The sequence below is a fragment of the Calidris pugnax genome, unplaced genomic scaffold (assembly GCF_001431845.1).
Source record: "Calidris pugnax isolate Ruff unplaced genomic scaffold, ASM143184v1 scaffold18, whole genome shotgun sequence".
In the NCBI taxonomy this organism is placed as follows: domain Eukaryota; kingdom Metazoa; phylum Chordata; class Aves; order Charadriiformes; family Scolopacidae; genus Calidris; species Calidris pugnax.
This window is the reverse complement of record NW_015090812.1, coordinates 20,214,352-20,237,873: the sequence shown is the minus strand read 5'-3', so window position 1 is coordinate 20,237,873 and position 23,522 is coordinate 20,214,352. Positions and strand designations below refer to the sequence as shown.

The window sequence follows — 23,522 nt, the reverse complement described above, 5'->3', positions numbered from 1 at the left end:
CTGATGTTTGAAGTTTCTTTCAAGTAATGTAATAGGAGAAATGAAAAAATAGAAAAAGGAGAGAAAACCCTTTAACATAGGTTACATGGAACACAGGAGCAAAAATCCACAGGGAAGAATGCATTCCTCATCTTTAAATGTGTTTTTTTTTTCTTTTCCCCCAAGTGAATTCAAGTGTTTGCTAGGATAAGAATTCGGTGTCTACTGAATTAGTTTGCTAATAGAAGTGAGTGATGATGAGAGTAATACAACACATCATGCTTAGGCACATGAGTGCTGGTAAAGAGCAGGAAGAGTGTGTCCGTTTTAGTATTTTTAGCCTCTGAAATAAAATAATTTAAATGCAGCTTTTGTGCAAACCTATGTCATCCCCTCTGCAAACAAGATTATCAAGTAGACATTTCTGCAACTTTTGAAGGCATTTCATTATCTCTGAAGTCTTTGAACCTTCACATGCTATACAAATGTAGCTAATCAAAACCAGTAAATGATGTTACACTTAGAGAACTGTAGTAGATACATCAACCTTTAGGTCTGCTTCAGAGAGCAATTAAAAGCAGTTTTTACACTAACAAACAAGGGAGGGGCTATCATTAAATGTAAGCTGAGAGCTATTTAACAAAATGTCTTAAATTGCTCTGTTTAATAGGCTTGAGTGAACACTGACATGCTAAATTAGTTTTATCTATTTAGTCCAACTTGCAAAACATTTTATAATATTGTGATTATGGTAGCAATCGCAATCTTATCACTAGCACTGAAATATGGCTCAATTGAATATTAGCAATTAGTATGTTTGTTTGACATCAAATTAGAACTTCCTACTTTATTATACAAAAGACAATAGGCCATTCCTAACAGATTGGATGAATTGCATCTAATTGTATCTAGACAAAAAACACATTAGAAACACAATTATTATGTCACCTGTAGTTTGACACATTTTCAGTTTAGAGAAAATGTATGGCTAAATATTGCCAAGTAATCCCATTCCTGAATTCTGAAGAAAACATTTTGTAGAATCAGATTCTGCATTATTTGAGTACTTGGATCTTTCAAGCTTGTAGAGAGTCTGCATTGTATTGATATTATACCAGAGAGAAACAGTGAAGGATTGAAAGCTTCATACTTTGCTGGCAGAATGAACATACAGCTAATGAAAAATAACGAAGAGCATTTTTTATGATAAAATCAATTTCAACAAAAAGCCATAACAAGTGCCCTTTCATGAGGATTAAGAAGGACGTACCATTTCAGTAGTAATACTGAGGAGGTCTATGGAGGTGCAGCTCTGGCTATACTACTAGAAAGCAACACTCCACCCCTTTTTTTGTTTTTCTGTCTCTGAACTGACAAGCTGGCAGAGCACAGGATTATACTTTTAAATCTAGTCCCTTGAACACTCCAACTGTACACTCTCCTTATTTATTCTGTTAGTCATTTTCATTCCCCTCTTCCCCTGTATTTTGGAACTGACCTGAACTCAGTTTCATTGTCTGGTTTTATGAAATTATGTTTATTAGCAGGTCTCAGAGTTTTAAGCAATCTGTGTCTAGTATTGCTGGTTACAAAGAGGTTGTCCCAGCTTTCTCTGGGAAGAAAATTCTAGTGAAAGACATTGACCTAAATACAGTTTTCTCGTTGTATCTAAGAGACTTCAGCTACAGATACTTACAGTGACATTCAACTATCAAGTGAATGCCAAGAATAAACTATTTTTCCTGGCTATTGAGGGGTAACAGTAATAGGATTACTATTAGTTGGTGAGATAAGCAAGTATAAAACTGTTTTACTGTGGTGCTCTAAAGGTTTTGACATAAGTACCAGTTGCAGACTGAACAAGTATGACAAGCAGTATGGTGAATTTCTTTTAAGAAATACCACTTAGGAAGTACATGTCAGAACAATAACCCTATTCCAGAGTCTTAATCTGTAGAGGTAAAATTGACTAGCTAATGAGCACTTAGCTGAAATCTAAATCAAAACAAAAAGTTAAATCTATGGATGGAACTGAATTGGATCATTAGAGCATCCACAAAATGTGTACCCTAATTAATATATTACTTTTCAGGTCTAACAATTGCTCTTCCAAAAATATTTCCACCACTGCCTTTCAGAAAGGTACATGCACGGATAATTTCAAAAATCAGGATCTGTAAAATATTAATAATTATGTAATGAAAATTAAAAAAAAAAATTATCCAGAATACCTGTAATCACTTTGAGAGACTTTGTCAATGACTATGTCACTAGGTTTGCCCTTATTAATTATGGTTTTGGCCTATAAATATATATATATTTAATCTAGGAATTCATCTGAATATAGGACTTCATTCTGAATGTACTTTCAGTTTTATAAGGGAGAGACCAATGTATCTATGGTATTAGGACTTTCTGAATCTATGTAGTTAAGGTGCAAGTAATCATACTAATTGTGCATGCAAATACAGCATGGATCTATGCACATACTGTTTAGAAAATTAGAGCTATGAAATCTATCAAGAGAAACATATAGCTGAAGTCATTTTTATCTTTAACAAAGGGGAGGCCAGATTCTCTAGCTCAGTGCAAGAGAGGATCAATGCCCAAAACACCAACTTTTAAAGCAAACTTACACTACTTAAAGAAATCTGTTAGAGCTACTTGAAAAAATGATTCCTGATTTAACATAGCATAGATGCTTGCTAGGAAGCAAGCGTCTTCTGTTTCAGTTTGCAGATTTCAGTGCCCATTTAAGCATCTTGCCAAATCAAGGCCTCAGAGGCTAGACACAATGGCTACCACTTCATCAGCTGTCATATTTACTTTATATTTACAAAAATATTCAGCACAGTAGGCTTTTTGGTAGGGGTTGCCCACAGCAGATTGCTGACTCGACTTCTCATCTATGCAGGACTCAACTCTAGCCTTACCAGTTCTGTCTGATTTGAGAGTGGCTGCTCTTCATCGGCACATCTTTCTCTCACTGTGGGCTTTCCATCATCAGATCTCTTGGCAAGTTTTCCATTGATGGAAATCAGCCTAGATTCTCTAGAAAACTTGAGTCATTACATGTACATTCCAAGCTGAACAGACAAATAATCTAGTACAGCTTTGGGACTAGGAACCCCTTTTCGAATCCTTTTCCCATTATACGCATGTTAAACATTTGTAATATTGCTGTCTGAATTTATCTATATGCAAAAAGAGAAGAATGAAACTTGCCAACCTTACAGAAGGATGTGGCTTCTGAAGTGTTCTTAAATGTTCTGAACACAAAAACTTTGTTATAAAGTTAACTTTATTCTTGGAGCTATCTATCTTGGAGCTAACTTGTGAACCAAAGAGTTCACAAATTGCTATGGGCTTCTCAGTGGAAGTTCTCAGCTGCACAAGCTTTCCCGTTGCTCATAACAGCATCAGCATTGACCAACAGCCTACTGTGTGAAGACTGTGATTCTGAAGAGGTGTAATGTTTTCCAGCTTCTCTTTTCAATGCAGGAGATAAATGAGTTGTGATCAATGAGAAGTAGAACATCTCAAAAGGCCTCCTGATCCAATGCCTGCTTATCTAGAAATGTAGATACAAAGACTGACTCACTCTGTAGTTATGTTGTTACTATTTTTTTCTTTTCAAAGAAACGTAATCCTCTGCATGTGCTTTTGGGACTTTTGTTTTGCCGTAGAGTACTGGGTAATATCACTAACTTGAATACATTGATTTCTATCTGACAAATGTTAAAAATAGCATGAGGGAAAGATATCATCAAACAACATTTATTTTTTATTTTTAAAAAGTAACATATGCGATCAATAAAAATCAGCACAGATAGTACTTCTTGCTTATGTTCCCCTTAAACTTTAAGTGTGTTAGGCCCTTCAGTTGTGTTTTCTGCTGTTTGGCTGTTTTCTTTATTAGAGTCAATTAGATGTCCAGATCACATATGCATAAGGCTCTGTATATCAATCTAAAACTTTTAGAATTTAAAATGCAAAACTGGGATATGGTTTTGTTCCAAACTGGAGGGCATATTCTCTGCTTTCAGTAAAAGAACAGATGTCAATATTGCAACAAAGCCAGCCTCTAAATTTTGAGAAGCAAAAGTTTATTTGGTTAGTTGTCTTTATATACAATGTTGAAACACTTAGAAAAAAAGGAAGCATTTCTAGGAAGGAGATTTTTTTTCCATTTTGGCTACGGCATCATGCTGCCTCAGCAGGGTGCACACACCACTTAACGATAAGGCTGATTTTCTTTCTTGATTGAAAATGCACAGAACATCTAAAAATATGCCAGGTTCCTCTCTTAACTGATGAAATGTGGTAATGGTTTTCTGTGTTGGAAATTATGTTTTCCCTCAAATGACAGACAACAATAAACAACACTTTAAATTACATGAATGAAATGATCGAATATGGAAGAGAAGACAAAAATGACCAATCGGTTCACATTACAAAAATTGAGGCCAAGTTTGTTTCTTTATGAGTTCTTTTGTCTTCTCAGTTCTGCATAAAATGTATCCGGCAATAAGTCTAAATTTGAAGTGTAATGATCATAAAAATCACCATGGTAGCTGGGGTTGGGAGGGTTGGGAGCCATACATTAATTTAAAATTATTGTTATTGAGATCTTTTCTGTCAGTTAAAATTTACCAGACACTCTAACAACTCAAGTGTAGGAAGGTAAGATAAATAATAATTAGCAGTCTTTCTTTGTAGAAGCACCATCTGTGCCATGGCAGCAATCACAGCCTGTTAGAAAGAGCAGTTCGTTCAGCTGCTTTGTGGTTGGTGCGGCATTGGCACTGTTTGATAGTGAATGCACACCCTTTGTTTAGCAATCATGATTCATTGTATTTGTAATTTAGCGATCACAGTGTTTTTAGCCCTCTAATTCATGTTGCAGCTGCATTTCTAGATTATGCAGAGACCATATTTCTCAAATACAAACTACCAGTCAACCCCTTTCAATTTCTTAGGTAGGGTAGTTTATAATCCATAAGGGAATCTGAGTAAAAATAATTTTCTAGCAGTAAAGACAACAGACAGGTAATTTAAAAAACAAAAAAGTCCTGTTTCTAAACTGTTCCTGAGTTTGTTTATAAAACCTGCTAACCATTTTTCTTGTTATTTCTGTGAACTGCGATGCACCCAACCAATTACAACCTACACAAAGGGGTATATGCATCAGAGATTATTATTATTGGAACAGTAGTGATTTAAAATATTCTTCCTGTTTTAAATAGTCAGCAGTTGGACCACACTGCCCAAGGCTTTTAGGCTTCTCTGTGTTTTGAAGAAGTAAAACTAAGTCCTTTACCACTTACAGCTCTTAAAAATACCAAAGGGAGCAACCTGTTGATACTCAACAACAAACGACCAAAGTCTACCATAGATAATTGAATTCATTTTGCATTACCTTTAGTGGAAAACCTGAACTATCTCTGTTGTCCAAAAAGTTCATAAGATTCATACAGTACTGCAGATATTCAGTTCCACACTGGAGAAAGCTTTGTTTCAGAAGAAAATGAATGATTTTAATATACTTCTATGTAAATAGTTATAAAATTCATGTAAATTTCCAGGAATTAAATTCAAACTGGTGAAGTTTGGTCCATGGACCTGTTTAGGTTGGGGTTGTTCAGCCTGGAGAAGAGAATGCTTCAGGGAGACCTTATAGCAGTATCTGAAGGGGGCCTACAAGAAAGATGGAGAGGGACTTTTTACGAGGGCCTGTAGTGACTGGATGAGGGGTAACGGCTTCAAACTGGAAGAGGGCAGGTTTAGATTAGGAAGATATTTTTCACTATGAGGGTGGTGAGGCACTGGAACAGGTTGCCCTGGGAAACTGTTGAGGCCCTGTCCCAGGAGGTGTTCAAGACCAGGCTGGATGGGGCTTTGAGCACATATTAAAAATGAGGTCAAACTCTGGTCTAAAGCCCTGAGCTCACAAAGCATACAGGGAGATGCTTGACTGGATTAACAGTTCTTGTCTGTAATATTAAGAATGTGTTTTAGTGCTTTACTTTTAGGGGCCTGCAATTTTTTGTCTATTGTTATGAAGTAAAAAGCAGCAAATAAACAGAAGTGATTGAATTTTTACTGTAGCTGATCCTTAGAATATTTTTTTCTAAAAATTTCTACATAACAAACTGCTTATTGCATTAATGAACAGATGAGTCTTAGGGGAGTAAGTTTTAGAGAATCAGAAAATCACCTTCGATTTGATCATGGTCGCTTTGCTTTTTCATACGCTACTTGTTGTTTGGAAAGAAATAGCTACTTGTAATAAGGACATTTCCTAGGCTAAAAATTCACCTTGTAGGAAAACAGTTGGTCCATTTACTTGACTGCATCTTTTCTAAACCAAGTATATGTAAGAGAACCATTTTCAGAAGAGTACAATAGATTCCAGATACTGCTTCTGTTCATAACTGAAACTAAGAATATTAATTCCCTGACCTGAAAATCAGCCCTTGATGCTTTGAAGCAGAAAAATGTCTTGTTATTTTTCACTGAAAAAAACCTTAAGAAAATGAAAGATGGGTGACATCAGCAATAGGTACTCACAGTGCTGCCAGACAACTGCCACTCCTGTTTTGTGGCCTTAACCTGAACCTTATTCCATCTCTACATCCTCCTGCAGTACCAAGTTCTATCTTCTTTGTCAAAGAGAGCTTTTGTAGAGTAATAGCAGGAGACCTGATACCAAGAACAATTTGTAGTCAGTGTCTTTATTTCACTCCTTACAACCTCTGGTCATGTGATTTTTTTTTGATTTTTTTTTTTTCCTTTCACATTTACTGGATAATATTAAGACATGTATTGATTTTTGGCTGTCTAAATGTAATGAAAAGGCTTACTGATCCCACCCCTGACTTGGAGAATAAAGGAGTATATGCCATTCTGTGCACTGTAGAGTGACAGGCTTTTTTGGAATCAGTGGACAAACTATAGTGAATAGGAAAAGCCAATGCAAAGCAAGTTTAAAACTGTTATTGTATATGTAAATTAGTTTTGTTCATTTTCTTTAATCCTTTTTTTATTTTTTCAAATCTATTTCTTTATTCTTAACCTCATCATATCAGAGGTGTTAGGTGATATATATTCTTTTAGATATTCTCAAATTCCAGAAATTTTTATAAAGGGGAAAATGAGCTGATATGACAGATGGGGATTTTAATCCTCTGAATAAAATGTCAAGAAAGAAATGTAATGTTCTTTTGTTAGCATTTACTATTTATTAATACAGTGGAAATTCCATTCATATTTTTTTCCACTGGTAATACTTTAGAAAACTGAGATTATAAACTCAGTCACCATCTTTTACAGGGACCTCCTGGAGCAACTGGTGCTGAAGGCAGACAAGGTGAAAAAGGTGCAAAGGTAATACATTCAAGATTTTTTTTCAGGAGCATGGAAATATAAACTACATAGAAACGAAATGTAAATTGCTTATCATGCACTGAGTGTGAAATTTACGAAAGTAACAATAGGTAAACTGTAAAATCCAAATTAAGACCCAGAATACATAATGGAGTACCTGCTGGAGTCTCATCAGTGCAGGCCCAACTTAGCTCATCCCTGCAGAAAAGCAAGATGAACATGCTTTGCTGGCACCATATCTTTATATGAAATTATCAAAATTTTGTTTAGAAAACAGACTTATGCAGAACACTGTTTTAGAATACCTTTTAAAAATGGAATGAGGGAACTTTGCTCTCACTGTGCAGCTTGTATACCCCTACAGTGGCAAGCTTAGTCAGCTCTTCCTCTCTGATCTGTTGCTTATGTTCATTCTAGGGTGAACCTGGTGCAGAAGGCGCTCCTGGAAAAACAGGTCCAGTTGGTCCACAGGGACCTGCAGGAAAACCTGGCCCAGAGGGTCTCCGGGGCATTCCTGGCCCTGTGGTAAGCAAGCAGAGCATGTAATAATATTTTATTATGTTGCATTATATTTTAAATGTTGCATTTGTTGTATATCCTCTGGTAAAGCAAACTCTATGGTTTTTGTAGGGAGAACAAGGTCTACCTGGAGCACCAGGTCAGGATGGCCCTCCTGGGCCTCTGGTGAGTACCCTTCCTTTCAGTGCCAAACCAGAAAAAGCACCCTTTAAAATATAGCATTAACGTGTCTGTGCATTTACAGAAAAATGAATGTACAAGTCAGTTCTTAGCACAAAGTCACTATTTTTCTGTGCCAGTAAAATCTGATACATGACTCCCTTCATTTTGCTTCTCTACTATAGTAGGTAGCTGTGCTGAATGCTGCTGAGTTATACCAGGTTAAAAGTGAAATAAGGCAGTGTACAACTAAATTCATTAAATCCCCTGAAAAGAATTAAAAACAAATGTAAAATCAATGAAACTTACAATCAAAAAATCTACTTCTGTTGCCACATCAGCAAAGCTTAAAATCTTAAATCATTTTGTTTCCTTAGCAGTGGTAAATTCTGTACATCCATTGAATTTAATGATTGCTAGTTTAGCAAAATATTATTCATAGGGTAAAAGTTTAGGTCATATTTATTCCTTAGAGAAATAAAAAAAATAAATCAGAAGTTGGGCCAAAAGGGGACTTCTGCCAAAGAAGAAAATAGGATAGTTTTATAACAATGAACATCAGCTCCATGTCTGTTTTTCATTGTGGCACTCCCAGGAAATGCAATCCATGACCAAGGTGTTTAAAAGGGTCTGAATGAACCATACTCCCAGTTTCTAGGGCATACCACAGTTGTGCTCTGTGTTAATAATATGATTAAAGTGAGGGAAGCTTATAGATATATTATCAAATTGCATAATTGCTGCTATTTACACTTGGTATTTTAGTGCACTTTTTTCTAACAAGCTGAAAAAACAAATTGCACAATATTTGCAATATTCAGCATTACACGAAGAAATTAAAATCTAAACTATATGGCCAGCAGTTAATTATTCACATCTCAAGCAAAGGTGATCCAGTTTAGTGGCAAGATCTACTATCTCCTGCTCTCCAAACTTACCAAAGTAGAATTCACCCCTATTATCTCAGCTGAGTGACACATTGGGAATAAAAAACTTCAAAACAAAACATGGACTGTTATACTTTAGTGGAAAAAGTAATAAATAGGTGTTACACTCTCAAGGCATTTTACAGTTTGCAAGCAGTGTTACCACATCCTACGTAAAATCCACTCTGTTATTTTGGCCAGTAGATTAAGTGTGCCAACATGTACGATCAGATTATTTTAGGAGAACAGGGCAATAAGGCACTATCCTCTACTTCAGAAATGATGTGGTTCTTGAAAGGAAAAAGGAAGGCTGTGAGTAGAAAGTGTGAAGGAAATCCTCTGTTCCTTTTCCTATATGGATTTAGAGGATACAAACGATATAGGTCCTTGGATAGCCTTAATATTGAAAGGTTTTGCGCTTAAGCTATATATGTGAACTCAAAATCCAAAGAGCATTCCTGCCTCCCCAGCAAGAGCTCAGAGTCTGAACATCAGCTATAAAATTTCCGTATCAGACTTTTCCAGTATATAAAAAATGTAAGGGGAAAAATGGGGAATTTAAACTGAAATACTGCATAAATTAAGACTTTCACCCTAAACCAGTCTTTCATGTTCATGTGCATATGTGAACATAAGCAATTGCCTTTTCTCTCATTGACTGAAATACTTTCATGGGTGAAAGTATTTGTATCTGTTGTTTACATTTCCAAAAATGTTCCAAACATGCAACTTCTTAACCCATAAGAAAGAGTTTCAGAACATATATTTTTATGCCCCACACACTAGATTTTTTTTTTTTTTTCCCAATGAACAGCGATCTGGTGTATGTGTATCTATTGATTACATCTGTTATATAATTATAGACACTATTACAAAGGCACTTATATTTAATTTAATTTTTCTGTGTCCCTTAGAAAACAATAATGAGCAAATAATGTGCTGAGGAAGACTAGCACTATAGCTCTTTGTTGCCCTTCATTTTAACATTCTAATTTTGTCTAAAGTCTCATGGATAACATATTGCTTTTAAGTCAGAGGTTGGGAAAAAATAATGAGAAGCTGCAAGGAAAAGGACACCTCTGTGCTAAGCCGATAATAATAAAAACGTCTTCTCTTGAAAGAGTTTATGATGGGACCACCACCATAGTTTTTAAGTTATTTCAAATGATGTGCCCAATTTACAAATAAAATGCATAGAGGACAAATCAGGGGACTGAAAACTGATCTCCTCAGTTATAATTCTTTGCTGAAATTTAAAAGCCAATGAACAATTACTCAGCAATAATAAGCATCCCTTTCTCATATGTCAGTCACCAGAAGCCTCCAAATACACCATCAAAATATCTCTTCCAACGTTTGAGAGCTTAAATATTTCAATTTACATCTGAAGCTGAGTGTATTAATGAACTATATACTCCCAAATGCATAGGCTACCTGTCAGCTCAACAAGAACTTTTTTTAGATGCATTGCTGCAACTTAAACTTTATTTTGGATTTTAAGAAAGTAGAGTTTCTATGTAAAAGTTGCTGAGGTTAAGTCTTCCTCCTTCACCTCCCTCCCTCCGCAGCAGATTGCTATCAGGAGAAGAATATGAAAGCAGATTTGCACTAGAGCACAACACACTGCAGGTGAAAATGTCTGATTCTGTATTCCAAAAGCTTAAAAATTTCACTTTTCATTCATGAATTATGTATTTGCCTGGGCTTTTGCATCTAATGATTTCCTGAAGTAGAGATGGAAAGGATACGCACTGAATAATATTTTGTACATGAAGTGTTATGGCACGTTTGAATCTGTGCCAGGTTGAAAAGGTCACTTATTACTGCTATCCATATCATAACTTCACAGATGTCTACTGCCAGCAGGAGACTAGTAGTGATGAGATACTGACTTAGTCTAGCAGCTCTACGCCTAATGCATACGTGTTGAGTGTGAGATTAATAGCCTCTGAGAAATGAATGCCTTTTCTGTGCTTGCATATGCACTGCATGGCCTGAATTTTTCACCTCATTCTGTACAAATTACACAGGACCAGCACTGCCATTGTTATGAACCTCAGAAGATTTTTCATATCCCTCAAAAAATTATAATCAAGGATTAGAATAATTAAAAAGAAAAAGTTGGGGAATAAACAAACCAAGGAGAGTTTAACAAGCTTCATATATAATCTTTTTCTGGCCATCTATCCAGTTACATTGTTGACTTGTAAAATAGTGTAAAATGGATTGCTCTTATGACCCCAGTAAAGATTAAAAAAGCACTGTCAGGGAAAAGAAGCTTATGTCAAGTTATAACAAGATTATTCAGTGTTTTTTGCAAGGGATGTGAAGAAAGTAAGACCTAGCTATGTGATTATTGTTTATCCTTCGCAGTAGTTCCCAAGTAGCAAGACTGCAATGTTTTCCAACAAAGTCTGTAAGCATCAGCTTACATTGGAACCACCTGAAAAAAATGAGTCTTGTAGGTTATCCCCTCCCTGCACCCTCCCCAAAAATATGGAAGGGCTTGTAGAATGGTTGTGTTGACCCTGTGTTGGTTGTTCACAGCTGTCTCCCACCCAAGCATATTTCTGTTTACAGAAATCTAGCTGCATGGAGTAATGTTTAGGGACAACTGCAGTTAAAACTCAGAATAAAGAGCATTTCTTACTCAGCTTCATAAAGTAACATGTCTTTACTCTCCTGCAGAAAAGATGCAGAAAAGTAAATACAAATTAAAAATTGTAAGCTGCCTATATGATGAGAGCCATGTAATACCTAAAAAAGTATCAGTTTAACACCTTTGTAAGGTAGGGGTAATACCCCTGTCTAACAAAGGAGGACTGGACGCCCAAAGAGAGTAAGGCAGTTCCTAAAGCATTTAGGACTGCTCAGACCAGTATTGCAAAACCAAAGGAATCTGTGCAATTAATCACATTTACAAAAGTGACAAAGGACCATAAGCCTGGACGTGTCACTGGAGCTGGCACACCTAGGTCTCTTTAAGTATGCTTGCAATGTTGAGAAGACTTGACTATTTAGAAAATATAGATTTAAATGCATTATTCATGGTCATACAGGCATTTAAGATGGCAAGTCAAGGAAACCATACTACCTAAACAACAACCTGAGTGCTGAAACAAAATTCGAGATAGTTCTGTAATAAAAAAATATTAAGGAGCAGTTATAAGCAACCTGATTTATATTCTGCAAAAATCTTACTGACCTGTGGTAAACTGGGAGAAAAAAAATTAAGAGGATACTTTCCACTGTTTTATGAAAGAAAGGGCTAAAAATAAGGTACAGCAATTAAGGTGGAAGTAATAATTGAAAGCATGTAATATAACCACAAGCACAATTTGGCTAATCAACAAAAAAAAAAATTGATTTTTTTTTTTAAATATTGCTTGCTTCACTGGATGCTTTCAGTGCTCTTTAAGAGTTTAGTGACCCTGTGCTTCATAGATTTATGATCATACAACCCTTTATGGTTTTCTACTTATAAAGTAATTTAAATGCTACAGTTGTAGCATTACATCTTTTAAGCATGCATTTCAGCTTTATCTTGGGCCCTAAATCACATCATCAATCACAACCATCAACCACTGAATGATTCTGTATTTTGACTTACACTGCCTTTAATAATATTTCAAGAAAACATGATCTGTGCAGTTTGTTGAAATTTATTTTAACGTTACTTCCCTTGATATTTTTAGGGTCCACCTGGCTTGCCTGGCCTGAAAGGAGATCCAGGTTCCAAAGGAGAGAAGGTATGCTTTATTCACTGTTTGTGCCTTTGTAATTTTCATCCAGTCTAAAAGTCTGTATAAAATTAGCAGAAACACTAGGGGTTTTGTATCAGAAAGCAAGAGAAGTTACTTAGTCTATCCCATAGTCCTAATAGTAATCAAGTTTTAAGCCACATCTGATATCCTGGAGAAACATGGGGAAAAAAAAGATTACTGTCTGTGTGGTAATCTGTTGACCATGTGATTCTTCCTTGCAATGAAAATCCCAAAGACATTGATGTAAAGAGAACTGTTGGTTTTTACAAAAACAAAGTAAGTAAAAATAAAAAAGTATTTGAGATTTTTATTTTAAAACAACAAAATATAAATATTTAACAGCTACAATACTTTCTTTTGAAATAATGGATTGAGACATCCAGGATAGAGTCCCAACTATTTATTGATTGCATATGTATCAGAAAGAAACTGTATAGAGAAAGGGTTATGAATACAATTATATCCTGTGAATTTCAGGGGGTTTTATGTGCTTGGATCAGTTGTTTATACGGCCATATTACATGTGGGAAAAAATGTCCAACCCTATAATATGCTTAATAGTATCTAAATGTGAAAGTTCATATGAAATGTGTACCCACAGGTATTTTTATTTCTGTATTATTTTCAGTAAGCTGTCTTTCACTGAATAAGCGGTCACAGCTTGCAAATAGTCTCCAAGTCTAAAGGCCAACTAACAACAATGAATATGCTTTCAGAATAATTTGTTTTCAGGTTGATTGTTGACTAGCAACAGTGATGACATTTGAAAGCTCTAATTTCTATGTTTGCAAAGCACATTTATATTATATATATTGAGTTTTAACTATACTTTCTTCTATCTTGTTTAGGGACATCCTGGTTTGATTGGTCTGATTGGACCTCCAGGAGAGCAGGGTGAAAAAGGTGACAGGGGTCTTCCTGGCCCACAGGGATCTCCCGGAGCCAAGGGTGATGCAGTGAGTAAAACATACTTGTGTTTTCATTCAAGTTCCATGCAAGCGGAGAGAACGTATACCCAGAGCCTCCTGCTAGAGGTTAAAAATTTCCTAGGCATTGTATAAACATGGTGAAATTAAACAGCCGGAAACGAGATCATAGCGTGTTTCAGAAGATGAAGGAAACACATATACCTAAGTGAGGGATGAGATAAAACTAGCAGCACCAATCTCATCATGTTTATTAACTGCACTACCCAAAGTAGCTTCCTTTCTTCTAGTTATTAAGCCATGTTTTAAGGCACTATGTAAAAAGTGAGGTTTCCAAGCCAATCTGGAGAAACACAGCTTTGACTATAAGTACTGCAGCGAAGGAACAACTACAAGAAAAACTGTCAGATAATATTTTGAACTTGCAACCTATTTTGGACCCTAGTGAATGGCCTAAATCAAAACTTGTTGGAGTTGGATGCTGAGTAGGACTACCTTTTTCATAGGTATGCATTTTTAACCCAGTATGTAAAATACTTTCATTCCATACTTATTCTGTTATTCTTTCTTAGGGAATTTCCGGTCCTGCTGGTCCACTCGGACCCCCTGGTCCTCCTGGTTTACCTGTAAGTAATTTCATCCAGTCCTTCATTCAAATCACTCCTGTGTTGCATGGAATATACTCCAACTATAGTTATATGTTCTTGCCCACAGGGTCCCCAAGGTCCAAAAGGTTCTAAAGGATCTAGCGTGAGTAATTCTCTTCCATATTTTTTTCTCTTCTACTTAACTTTTGTGTGTGTTATTTTTTTTAATGTTGTGCAGCATGGTCAACACTGCATTTCTTCCATTGCTTTATAGGGTCCTGCTGGTCAAAAGGGTGACAGTGGGTTACCGGGTCCACCTGGTCCTCCAGTAAGTAAGAACTCTTATTTGGCATGCATGCACATTATACTGACATGATGACCCTGTTTGACAAGGGTAGAAAACACCATTTGTGAACTCGCAGATAAGGGAAATATTAATGACTGTTTGAAAATTCTTTTTTCAGGGAACACAGATCCACCAGACACAGAAATACATTGTCTGAACTGAAAAAAAAATAAATTAGAAACTTAAAAAAAAAAACCCACAAAAAAAACACACAACCCCCCCAAACAACAACAAAACCCCTCACAATGCACAATAATTATTGAACGTGTTATACTGAAGCACAAGAAATGGAATTATTTTGGTTTCCCCCGTTAACATTCCTCTGTTTCTACTATTTCTTTTTTCATATCATAGCAATCTAAAATGAAAACAGTCCAAATCTGAAAGCAGTGTTTCAATTTTTTTTGAAATTAAATATTGCTTTATAGACCCCAAGTGGAATCTTTAAAGTTTTATCGGAGGAAACATCCACAATTTTCATTTGACTTAGCCTATGCCTTTGCTTGAGGGAATTGCCAGGGATAGAGACAACTGCAAGTCAGTTCTGCACACTTATGTGAGGGCAGCACACTCTTCCCCAAACAGCAATATGGTGGGAAGAGTTTAGAGCACAACAATCATTTGGCCTTCTACAATCGTCTTTTTCTGCAAGTAAATCAAAGCACATAGGCATCAATCTGAAGGAAATAAGTGAAAAAAAAAGAAGTAAAGAATTTGAAGAAAGCCTATTCAAAGCATCTCCAAGCTACATTCTGTGGTCTTCCTCTGTGTATTCACGCAGCTGGAAGAAAAAGAGAAAAGGTAACCAAATATGTTGTTTTCCACTCAGGGTCCTCCGGGTGAAGTAATTCAGCCGCTGCCAATCCAATCACCCAAAAAGACAAGAAGATCTCCTGATTACATGTTATCTGATGCTGGTGATAATATTCTGGATTATTCCGACGGCATGGAAGAGATTTTTGGTTCATTGAATTCACTGAAGCAAGACATTGAGCATATGAAGTATCCAATGGGCACTCAGAATAATCCAGCCCGAACTTGCAAAGACTTGCAACTCTGCCACCCAGACTTCCCAGACGGTACGTTAACATTGCATGACAAAGGCAACAAGACTGAAGTTATGATCTGCTAAGATATTTTGGCAACATAATTCATTACTGGTAGATAGTTAATATAGTTGCTCAATAAATACAGTCTCATTAAATCTATGTTTGCAGGTATAAAAGTTTATAAAAAGTAAGTAAGATGTCAAAGTCTTGGTCAAAGCCAAAACCCCTTAAATACATAACCTCATGTGGTTTTAGATTTAAAAGTTTTTAAAGTGCTAAATAAAAAGCAGTTATTGTTTCAAAAGGTGAGCCTTGCATTTCCAGAACTATCAAAACAGGAGAGGGATGAAAGATTGATGCTATTTAGATCAATGGAAAGTAAAATCACAAATGTCAGCATGCTGAGATAGCTACTAGCTTAAGAGAAATAATTATTTTAGTAGCTGTATACTTTCGCTTAGCATAATATTAAAAAATGGCATTGATATTATATATGATTTTTTATTGATTATGACTCTCAAAATACTTACTATTCTTTTACCCTTAGAAATAATAATATGTCTTACTGCATGACCACTGTTTGTTCTATATCATTCAGCAAATAGATATCCAAGTTTCTCCAATACTGTTTAATGCTACTAAGTACTAACTTAATAAAATGCAGAGTAGCATGAACAAGACACTGTTCTGAAGAACTATCTTGATTTAATTATTCTTTGTGGTTTTCTTCTTTTTTCCTAAGTGAGTTTACCCCTCTGGAAAGGTTTAAATGAAAGCCAACCTTCACAGAGTTTTCATTCTTTCATATTGTTTTTTGATTGCAATGGATATTTTTCCCAGTTCAAAGCAATATTTTTCTGGTTTTAAATGGGAGGAAAAATGGATTTTGACAGTGTAATAATATTTTATTGGTTTCACTCTAGATAGATAAAAACAGATGGTTGCCTTGAGGAGCAGTTAAGCAGTGCATGTGCTATATGAAAAGTACATATTTTACAATTCTGTATCTCCATAATAATGAATGTTTCTTATAGAACACATTCACTTTCTTCATTTTCCATTATTTGCTTATTATTTGACGGTTTCTTCATATCAGAGTAATCTTATTTTGGTTAAAATATAAGTAAATGCATTCATTAAAATACAGCATTCTCCAGGGAAAAGACTTACAGGTAGGAAAGACTGTTTTCAATAAATACAGCCTGAATCAATAGAATTTTAAAATACCACAGTGCTTTGCCTATGCCCTGTATTCAGAAGACAGAATTGGAGAAGGGATTTGTCATGCCTCTTTGAAACATCTGCTATTTCCTTGAAACTGGATTAAAACAGTTGTGTCAGAAAATCATTTGCTGTCCTGCTCTGAAACTAGCTGGCGATAAGGACCCACATCACAGAAATCATCATTATAATTAGAATGGTAGATTTTAAAAAGCGTGGATTTTTAATGGACTTTGGATTGACTGCGGCTCTCCTTCATCCCCCGCCTTTATTCACGCTAGCATTGTAGGGCCTGAATTCTCAATCGTGCCAGTCTGGTAGCACTGCTGAAACTATGGGAAGCCTCAGGCAAGTTGTCCTTCCTACTATGTCACTTAATCAGGCATTAGTTAAGGTGTTTTTATCAACTATAGCAGCCTGAAGTTTCACTAGTATTGCAGCTTCATAACCCAGTATTAAAAAAATCTTTGCTTGAGGTATCTCTCTCTTAATGGAAGCTTTAGGTACTTGTGCCAGCTAAAACATCACCAAGCCCTGCGCAACCACCTTTTTATGTAGATGGGTATGCAGATGACTCCAGATTTTGCTCTCTGAAATAAGCCATAGCTTATTTCTGCTTTTGGCTGCCCCTGCTCCTTTTTTTTTTTTGAGAGTGCTACTACCACAGGTACAAATTATTCTTCTAGCTGAAATACTGAAATGGCCAAATCCTTAAGACCTGCAACGTGCGTTTCACACACACTGTCCTTCCTCCTCTAGACTGAGGTCTCTGCAGTTCCACCAAAACCTCAGTCATGCTATAGAGTCATGGTTTGAAGTAAAATTAGGCACAGGATAAGGACACAGATAAAAATAGACTTTGATCCTGCTGTTATCTTCCATAAACAACAACAGCAACAACAAATCACAAGGCAGAAAAGAAAGGGTTGCTTTCTCATCATTCATATAAAATAACTTTGCTACAAACTTTGGGAGACCATTAGGTAGCAGTAAAACCTGAATATTCTATGTACCATTTCTACTATGTAAGGCAAGTATTTTCTCATTTGTTTTAGGGGAATATTGGATTGATCCTAACCAGGGCTGTTCTGGAGACTCCTTCAAAGTGTACTGCAATTTCACAGCAGGTGGGGAAACTTGCATCTACCCAGATAAGAAATCTGAAGGAGTAAGTACCAATCTGTGTTTCCAGTTGGCTGTTGACAGATCCTACTATGCTGTTTGCAATGTTGAACTGAACGGGATAATTACACTGTCACATTTTCATATATCTGTCTTTCTGATTACATTGAAATTTGCATAAATCTGAATGAAGTGGTAAAATGGTACATCAAGTTACCAAAGAGCATTTTCACCCTTCTGCTTAGATAGGGAATCTACGCACCTGCTTGCTAACCTGTCACTGTATTTCACAATGTACCGTAGCTGTGCAGCCAGTAAAAGTGCATAATCTAGCCTTTGACACCTAAAAGCTAAACTCTAACTGTGTTTCTCTTGTGGTTTCATTTATATCTGTTCATTTATAGCTATGCAACGTAGATGTAAAACACCACGTATTAATAGTGTCTTCACTGTTATAAATTACCTCTGATGGGCCATATAGTAGAGGAGGGCTTTCCAAAAGCTTGCCTGAGTGAGAGAGATCTATCAGCACCAACACCAGTGAAACTCTAATTTAGATACTCTTCACAGGAACAATTTACCCCAGCAGTTTACCTGAATCTTAACAGATCACAAAAGTCTCCCTTAAATAGAACTAGCTCTCTTTATAAGCTATGGATGCCATTTAAAGTCACTAATTTGAAGACCTTGTATACAAGAAAAACGTCCTATTTTGGAGCTTTAAAGAGGCTGAGATCTCAGAAAGAAGAACCGTTATTTAATATCTGATGTGAAATTTGTCCCAGGCAATATAAAACCTTTGTATCTGCTAACATGTTTTAAATACTTCTCTCTCTGCTGTTTTACTATGCAGGTTAGAATTTCATCATGGCCAAAGGAGAATCCAGGATCTTGGTTTAGTGAATTTAAGCGAGGCAAACTTGTAAGTTGTCACTGCAACACAACAGTTATTCACAAATCAAGTACATATTATTGGTGATCAACAGATTCCAAGGAAATGTATAAATATCTAGATAATGAAAAGACTTTTCAGCCCCAGTCTTTTTGCCTGAAAGATTAGATCAGATATATTGGCCTCTTGCCACTGGACAGCAGGAGCCCACTCTTCATTGCCCCACAATGATCCCAATGGTCACCTGCAGAGCTGAGAGTAAGGATCGGGCTTCTGGCAGATCACACATCACCACTGAACCTTAGTAAAGTAGCTGGTGCACAAATCCCCTACCCCATTCTAGGTAACTAGAAATATATTGAGTATGCAAAGATGAGACTGCAGGCTGATATAACTTTATAATTAACGAAAAACAGATTCCCAAAGAGATTCTGCTATTTTACACTATATGGTAGGAGTAAATCTAAGTCTTTCCCATTAGAATGAAGCTAAAATACGTAGTTCTTCATCCTAAATATATTGCCACAACATGAAAATCTATTTACCGAGTCATAGCTTTATTGAACTATAAAACTCCACAAAATGTTATGTGTTGGTTGTTTTTGGTTTTTTTTTTAATTAAGGATGGTTATGTGGTTCTTCTGTCAACAATAACTTTGTTTTGCATTTTAACAAAGGAAATAGATAAATAATGATGTAACTTCTTATATTTTCCAGCTTTCCTATTTGGATGTTGAAGGCAATTCTATTAATATGGTCCAAATGACATTCCTTAAACTACTGAGTGCCTCTGCCAGACAAAATTTCACTTACAACTGTCATCAGTCCGTAGCTTGGCATGATGCATCGTCTGACAGCTATGACAAAGCGCTAAGGTTCTTAGGATCGAATGATGAAGAAATGTCTTATGACAACAATCCTTACATCAAAGCCCTTCATGATGGCTGTGCAGTAAGTACAAGTTCAAAAGAGGCTTTACAAAACCAACCTGTCAATTAAATTAAAACCAAACAAATTCATTTTTTCACAGTTTTCTTCTGAGAAAAGCTTTCTAAATGCATTTTAATAGACTGCCGACTGCCTTTTAGTAGATTTTTAACTACAGGACACTAGAGCCTTATTTAATTTTCATGTATGTACCAAAACCACCCAAACCCATAAGCCAAGCAACAGAAATGGAACAAACCTGGCATGGATAACAGGCTGTCAGCACCAATGTGCTGCAACTAGACTATCTGCTAGTATAAGCACAGTATAAGAGAAGAACAGAAGCAAAAAAGGCATAATCAGGGGAGGCAACCCATCAGCAGAATATATTTATACTCAAAATCAAGGCATACGCAGACAAAATTCTTAGTGAATACAGTAAAAACATGTATGAACTAAGCCACACATATGACCCAAACATAGTATATTAATTGTATAGTTTGACAGGAGACTCTCTATTTCCTTTTCCAATTTTTTGGTAGGCAAAGCCAGGAAAAGTTTGTGGATTTTACCTTTCAGAATCCTGTTTTAGCTCGGCTGAAATCCCTGGAGTTGTCCAAACACGCATCAGCTCTTCCCACCTCTCCAGCAGGGTCTTTGTAGGCATAGCAACTGTTACCTCTTTTTAGAAATAAAATGTTTTGTACCAAACACCTTGAAACAAAGAACCTTGAAACAAAGACATCAAAGGAGCAAGTGACAGTTGAAGCCTCATTAATTATTTTGGATTTTGATATGGGAGCATTTTGAAAGCAGTTCCAGAAAAGTCGGTGATAGAGAATCAGAGACCTGAAAGTGCCAGGACACATACCTGGCTCTGGAACAAAGATGCAGCTTGGGTAGATGCAGAGTTGCTGTAATATTTTGTGAGATAGTTAGAGTCTTTCTTCATAGAAGCGGATTTTTCTTCTTTCAGAAGAAAACTAATTTATGACTTCTTCATAAGACGACAACAAGACAATATTATTATTTATTAAATAGCATAGATGTGAAATCAGAATTCTCTAAGAAACATTAAATGTCTTAAATAATTTTTCATTTGTAGGCCTATTTTAGAAAGTCAACAAGCTATGTGTTGTTTTCTTTCTAAAATCAAGAACATTCCATATCACATTTTTAAAATAAAATCCTAAGAAAATATAAAATTTAGAGTTTGTAATATCTGTTGCATGAGGGGGCAATAATTTAAAATTCTGCACTTCAGAGATAGGCTATGAAGCTCTACAGCATGTGCTTGCTGCTCTGATATATAACCATGTTTGCTTTCTTTGCTGCTTTTTTAACAGTCAAGAAAGGGCTATGCGAAGACGGTGATTGAAATCAACACACCCAAAATAGACCAAGTGCCTATCGTTGATGTGATGATCAATGACTTTGGTGATCAGAACCAGAAGTTTGGATTTGAGGTCGGTCCTGTCTGCTTCCTTGGTTAAGCTTAAGACAAAAATCAGATCAACAGAAATGTTGCACTTTGGTGCTACCAACCCACTTCATGCCACATGCAAGTTTTGAATAAGGATGGCATAGAAAATATGTCTTGCTGTGTATGTATGTCTTACCTAGAAAGTAATTGTTGCCCTTGTAGGGCCAGAATCACATGACTTAAACTTATTTTGCAAAGATGCTGTGGCACAGACAGACAATATAGGGCTCACTTTAGGAACACCCCCCTTTGGATTCCTTTGGTGCTGTAAAAAAAACGAACAACATGGTGCTCCTTCCATTACAAAAAAGAGGTGTTAAGAAAATGTTTAATAAACTGTAATTATTCTATGTACAGTACTATACTGTTATTTCTCTGTCCATTTCCAAAACTTGCATGTGTCTCTGAATTGCACCTGGCTCTTATTTTATAATTACAAAACTACATTGTCAATACTGTGTATGTATTCTGAAAAAATAAAGCTGTAATTGCCAGTGAAGCCAATTCCATTTCTGATTAATAATAAAATCCCTTTGTATATATTGTTGTTGAAGAGCTTTGTTATTTGAAGTTGCCAACAAAATTTAAGGTGGCAAAACTGGAAGATCTTGAGCAGCACACTCAAACAACTCTTTTCTGCTGATATCACTCTGTGATGATGAATTTCAATAATTAAAGCATCTTCAAAGGTGCTGTGTTCCATGGTGCTATACCTCAGACTTTTTTCTTTTCGAATTCCAGAATTTCATAAGATACATGTATATACCTAAAATAAACAAGTTTATATTTTTGGGTGGGGAAAATATGTAAGAAAAAAAAGCCAACTTTGTGTAAGAGATCTGTTAAAAATCTGTGAAATAAATTAGTCATATAGCTTTCCTTTTTTTAAATCTCATCTGAATTTGCTTCCATTGTGCTTATTTGGTCTGCATAAATATTAAAACTGGAGTCTAAACAGTTATTTATGGATTTTTGCAGTGTTTACTTAGATGTTAATGTAAGCAAAGATGGATGTTTGCTTCCTGAACTGGATACAAAAAGTTCCACAGAATGGTCCTATACAATATTTGCCCATCCCATTAATATGAATTACTTTTTTTCCTGTTATTTCACCTGAAGACCAGGGATGCAATATGTCTAGGTCATGTGATTCTACATAGTTGCTAAGCAACATACGAGGGGATGGCTTCCTACAGAGCTGTCTTTGACCCAAACTGTTAGAATTCGCTATTCAAGTCTCAAAAAAACCCCAAGTTTGTTTGGCCTTCCCTCTGAACATTTTATTCAGGTAGTTGGAAGTAGAAATTACATTTTAGCTTTACAACACAAATCCTTTTGTAATTATTTTTCATAATATATGTAAGACTTGAAAAGAAGTGTTTGTTTCTATTTCTTATAAATTGTTAAATTAAATAGTACTAGTTTCTGCTGGCTCATTTCCAACTGGTATTTTCTTATGCACGTTTATACACGTAAAAGTGAGATTTCAAAAGTCAACTTCTTGCTGTTCATATTTTCTTTTATTTTTGAACCAAAGTTTGTAACTGTCACCTCAAAGAGGAAAATACAAATTTTATTAATAAAATTAAGTCTTGTCTACCTGGATTGGTCATTCTCTTTTTTCAATGTCCAAAACTCACCCGCTGTTATTACTGCAACTTCACTGTGCTCTTAGACCATCCAGACTGAAACAAAGTATCTCACTACATGTCCTGGCAAGCACTGGGCAACAGCACTGGGAAGAGAGCGTTAATAGAAAAGATGCTGATCTGGTCATTGGCAGCATGCAGCAAGGCTGAGAAATTCAAATTTAGTTTCTATGGATTTGCAGCCGCAGCAGTCCACATAATACCATCGAGCAAAAGACAGAAACCTGATATTCTTTCCCCAGCCACTCTCTTATAACCTATAATGTCTGAGTGCTTCACAATCTCATGCTTATCCTTGCAGGATCCCATAAGGTAGGCAGGTGACCCTATTTATTGATCAGAAATGGAAGACTAGAACTAGACCAAGGCCTGGAAACTACTGAACAGAAAATTTTCAGTACCTTGCTTTAAATAGTGGAACCAGAACACCAAAACATTTTATTTTTTTTTTAACCTAATAACTGTTCTTTATGGACACTGGTGATGTCCACAATAGCTGCAAAAGCAGCCCCACTAAGTTCAGCAAAGGAGCAGCTGCTTCCTGCTGCTCAGGTGGACTAAGGTTAAGTTAGATGCTGACCTGTTGA

At 36.0% G+C, this 23,522-nt stretch overlaps 1 protein-coding gene across 2 annotated transcripts in view; it reads left to right on the top strand.

Moving 5' to 3' along the window:
- The window catches only part of COL11A1 (collagen, type XI, alpha 1), a 158,718-nt gene extending 135,827 nt beyond the window's left edge, over window positions 1–22,891 (top strand). For both annotated transcript variants that reach the window (XM_014939348.1, XM_014939347.1), the window contains 13 exons: window positions 7,312–7,365; window positions 7,783–7,890; window positions 7,996–8,049; window positions 12,665–12,718; window positions 13,582–13,689; window positions 14,232–14,285; window positions 14,374–14,409; window positions 14,521–14,574; window positions 15,422–15,671; window positions 17,918–18,030; window positions 18,838–18,906; window positions 19,594–19,827; window positions 21,150–22,891. In XM_014939348.1, the coding sequence (XP_014794834.1) occupies window positions 7,312–7,365; window positions 7,783–7,890; window positions 7,996–8,049; window positions 12,665–12,718; window positions 13,582–13,689; window positions 14,232–14,285; window positions 14,374–14,409; window positions 14,521–14,574; window positions 15,422–15,671; window positions 17,918–18,030; window positions 18,838–18,906; window positions 19,594–19,827; window positions 21,150–21,296 (1,335 nt within the window). In that variant the 3' untranslated portion in view covers window positions 21,297–22,891. The remainder of the gene's footprint in view (window positions 1–7,311; window positions 7,366–7,782; window positions 7,891–7,995; window positions 8,050–12,664; window positions 12,719–13,581; window positions 13,690–14,231; window positions 14,286–14,373; window positions 14,410–14,520; window positions 14,575–15,421; window positions 15,672–17,917; window positions 18,031–18,837; window positions 18,907–19,593; window positions 19,828–21,149) is intronic.
- Window positions 22,892–23,522: the final 631 nt, after the last annotated feature.